A 4,465-nucleotide genomic window follows, 5' to 3' on the forward strand; every position below is an offset into this window, starting at 1 on the left:
AGGTTGCAGTGAGCTGAGATGGCACCACTGCATCCAGCCTGGGCAACAGAGGGAGACTTCATCTCAAAAAAATAATAAATAAATAAATAAATAAATAAATAATTGTCCAAAGTTACAGAGTTTCTACAAGCAAGAACTGAGGTTCAAACCCAGGTTTCTCTGTTCCCTAACACAAGGAACAGGGGCTGATGGAGCTGGACTCCCAACCCCAGAGCTTTAGCCTTCTTCTCCGGAGGTCTCTGGGATTATCATGTCCATATCCCAGTGGCCGAATGTCCCAGAAGTTACAAAAATGTACCTTATGGGGCCCTGATAAGTCTTCAGATTTCCTCTTCTCAGGTAAGTGGGGGCTAAGTAATTCAGCATGCATTTGTCATGTTTCTTGAGTACCTGTGAGAGATGCTGGGGATATAGAGATGATTCTGCCTTCACGCAGTCTCAAGTTCCTACAGAAAACATAACTGTCTTTTGTTGTGAGTCCCTAGGGTAAGCAGATATCCTTGCCAGCACCATTCACCATGGAAACAGGGGTCACGGGACTGTCTCCTTCACCCCTGCCTCAGTTTCTTGATGTAGAGTGAGCCTGCAGATGGGATCTAGAAGCTGGCTGGAGAACTTCTGACCCTGGGAACCAGTGGTGAATTTGGCCTCTGGGTAGAAGGAAATAAATCTCAGAGAAGAGCCAGGTCTTTAACCGATAGCCTGCCAGATGGCAGCATGATTGGACTTTGGAAGGGGGCAAGGAGAGGAATGGGTGTGTTGAACAATGCTGCTAGGCTGTCTGGGAGTTGCTACTCCTATCTAGAATCACAAAAAAAGTCATAGGCTCACGCCTGTAACCCCAACACTTTGGGAGTCCAAGGGGAGTGATCACTAGAGGCCAGGAGTTTGAGACCAGCCTGGCCAACATGGTGAAACCTCGTCTGTACTAAAAAACACACAAATTGACTGGGCGCGGTGGCTCACACCTGTAATCCCAGCACTTTGGGAGGCTGAGGTGGGCAGATCACCTGAGGTCGGGAGTTCAAGACCAGCCTGTCCAACGTGATGAAACTCCGTCTCTAATAAAATTACAAAAATTGGCTGGGCATGGCAGTGCACACCTGTAATCCCAGCTACTCGGGAGGCTGAGGCAGGAGAGTTGCTTGAACCTGGGAGGCAGAGGTTTCTGTGAGCCAAGATTGCACCATTCCACTCCAGCCTGGGCGACAAGAGCAAAATTCTGTCTCAAAAACAACACACAAAACGAAAATTATGCCGGGCGCGATGGCTCATGCCTGTAATCCCAGCACTTTGGGAGGCCGAGGTGGGTGGATCACTTGAGGTCAGGAGTTCAAGACCAGCCTGGCCAACAGGGTGAAACCCCATCTCTACTAAAAATACAAAAAATAGCCAGGTGTGGTGACGGGTGCCTGTAATCCCAGCTACTTGGGAGGCTGAGGCAGGAGAATCGCTTCAACCCGGGAGGCAGAGGTTGCGGTGAGCCGAGATCCTGCCATTGCACTCCAGCCCGGGCAACAGAGCCAGACTCAGTCTCAAAAAAATGGATAAATAAATAAATAAAATACAAAAATTAGCTGGGAGTGATGGTTCAGGCCTGTGGTCTCAGCTACTTGGGAAGGTGAGGTAGGAGGATTGCTTGAGCCTGAGAAGCGGAGGTTGCAGTGGGCCAAGATCAGTACACTGCACTCCAACTTGGGCAACAGAGTGAGACATTGTCTCAGTAAAAAAAGAAAGAAAGAAAAGTTATGAAACCAGCACGATGTTAGGTACTGCGGGGAAGGCAAAAAATAAAAACAAACAAAAACAACAGGACAGGAGGTAAGAAAATCTGGGTCTTAGGGATGGAGACAACTCCGTGCTGGCCTGCTGTTGGAGGAGTCGTTTGCCCATTTCCTTGGTCTTATCTGGAAAATAGGACTTGAACTTCTGTTCTTTAAGGTCCCTTTCAGTTCTGACACTTCATGAGTCCTAAATTAGATATGATGGCAGATATGACAATGTCCAGCATGGAGCTGGGTGGCAAAGTTTAAGCTGGACCTTCATTCCTCCAGGATATTCAAAGTCCAGTCCTGCCCTTGGGCTGTTTACAATGAGCTCTGGAGACAGAAGAGAGTTAATTTCCCGGCAAACAATCCATGTGCCCCAGGCACAAAGCAAAGGCATTGTCATTGAGGATGACTTATGCAGAGTACAATGAAAACTGAAAACTGCCCCTAGGATGCCTGGGTTTGGCCCAGGTTTCCCTGTGTGACCCTGGGCAAGTCCGTCTCTCTGAGCCCCTGTTTCTTTTTCTTTTTTGAGATGGAGTCTCACTCTTGTTGCCCAGGCTGGAGTGCAATGGTGTGATCTCGGCAACCTCTGCCTCCTGGGTTCAAGCAATTCTCCTGCCTCAGCTCCCCCAAGTAGCTGGGATTACAGGCACCTGCCACCACGCCCAACTATGGGGTTTCACGATGTTGGCCAGGTTGATCTTGAACTCCTGACATCAGGTGATCCACCCACCTCAGCCTCCCAAAGTGCTGGGATTACAGGCATGAGCCACCATGCCTGGTTTCTGGGCCCCTGTTTCTTTATGATTAGAGGGTTGGACTGAATTTCCTTCCTTCCAGCTGGAGACTTTTCTGGGTGGTTCAACAAGGTGAAGTTGAGAAGGAAGGGTGGAACAACAACTTCTTCCTCCTTTCCTTCCTTCCCCTGACTCCTCTGGGCTTGAGGAGAAGAAACCAGTTTCAGCCCAGCATCCACCATGTAGTCTTGCCTGACTGTTTGAGATGTTTAGGGGGAGAGCAACAGGCAGGGTCCTTGGGCAAGTCACCACCCATCTGAGCCTCAGTTTCCCTGTCTGTAAAAGGGCATGGTTGGATAGATGACATCTGAGGATTTTTCCAGCTCTGCCAGCTAACTCTAGAATTGGATCTCAAAACAAACAAACAAACAAGGAGGACCTGGCTAGAGGCAAGAGCCTCAGTCATTCCTCACCAGAGAGCCCCACCTAACCCTTGATACCTTCTGTCCATTTTCAGGCCTCCCACCTCCTGCCTTCCTGGTCTAGACATCAGGAACAGGCCACTGTCTCTATACTCAGCAATGGCCAACCCTGAGGAAAGCCAGAATAAACATGGCTCCTAGAACAAGCTGTGAATTTGTTTAAAAATAAAGACTATTCTGGGTGCAGCTGCCACCGTTTGTCATGGCGCCTAAAAAGAATAAAAGATTTCTAATATATGTAGAAAGAGAGCAGAGCAAAGCTGTTAGTCTGCTGGTCTGTAGATTCCATATCCACCAAGAGCCGCCATCAGTAGCCAGTCACCAGCAAGAGGACAGCAGATGACTAGGAGGCCTGGCACATAATTGGGACTCCAGGACAGGCTTCTCAGCCCAGCTCCCTCCAGGTTCCTGGAGTGCCCCAAAAGCCTTCTTACCCCTCCCAGCAGCAAAAATAGCAGAAGTCCAAGGGGATGGCTGAGAAGGAAGCCTACCCTCTCCCCTACCTCCCTGCTGGGATGAGGAGCTGAGGCCCAGGGTTTCCTGGACTTTACAGAGTTCATGCCTGCCTGCTCAAGAGTCAAGGCCACATGGCCACAACATTGCAAGTGACAGTGGTGGTCGATCACATCCCGCATGTCTGCAGGTCATTCCAGAGTGTCCTCTCTGGGCAGGGTGTGCCCAGAGAATGTTGGGAGGGGACAGTGGGAGCCCATGTACCTGCCCTCGGGGAGCTTCCCATCCTATGGAAGCAACATGGCCACATGAAGCAGGGTGGAGCAGAGTGGGAGAGAAGGGGCCTGGAAGTTCAGGCAAATCACTTGCCCTCTCTGAGCCTCAGTTTCCCTTAGAGAGGGAAAAAAAAAAACTTAGAGAGGGTGGACCCTGTGATTCTGGAAGACCTTCTGAGCCATAAGGTCATGAAATGATAGTGAACAATACACAGTGAGCTTACAGGCTATGTGGAGAGGTATGGACTACTGGCACCCTAAAACTCACCCACATGCCTTCCCTCCAGCCTGCAGTTTTGGGTTAACACACATTTTGTACATCTTTTATTGTAATCATTTATTGAACGACTTCCTTTCGAAAGACTGTCACATATATTATCACTGTCATAACAACTCTGCGAGGTAGATATTATGTACTCCATTGTACGGATAAGGACACGGAGGCTCAGGGAGCTTAAGCAGTCAGTGAGTGACAGGGCCAAGGCAGGACCCAGACTCTCTGGGTGCGTAGCCACATGAGGTCTCCCCCAAACAGGCAGAGACAGCCTGAGGACCCAGAACACTCTGGCGGGAAGTCCTGAATTGATGGTGTATGGAAGGCACATTCCATCATGCTCCAGCAGCTGAATTTCTGCCATATCCATGATGACACACTTCTGCCCAGTAGACACACAAGCAGATATAATCCTCCCAAAAACTCCTCAGGGTGGACATTATTATTATTGGTTTTTATTGTTGTTGTTGTT

The 4,465-nt window shown here is 49.3% G+C and overlaps 1 protein-coding gene across 1 annotated transcript in view; it reads left to right on the forward strand.

The window, feature by feature from the left end:
* The first annotated feature begins 272 nt into the window (after positions 1-272).
* Positions 273-4,465, forward strand: part of C16H17orf53 (chromosome 16 C17orf53 homolog) — a 32,738-nt gene continuing 28,545 nt past the window's right edge. Inside the window, exon 1 of the mRNA XM_025363469.1 lies at positions 273-339. Within this exon, the coding sequence (XP_025219254.1) occupies positions 273-339 (67 nt within the window). The remainder of the gene's footprint in view (positions 340-4,465) is intronic.

Source organism: Theropithecus gelada, chromosome 16 (assembly GCF_003255815.1).
Source record: "Theropithecus gelada isolate Dixy chromosome 16, Tgel_1.0, whole genome shotgun sequence".
In the NCBI taxonomy this organism is placed as follows: Eukaryota; Metazoa; Chordata; class Mammalia; order Primates; family Cercopithecidae; genus Theropithecus; species Theropithecus gelada.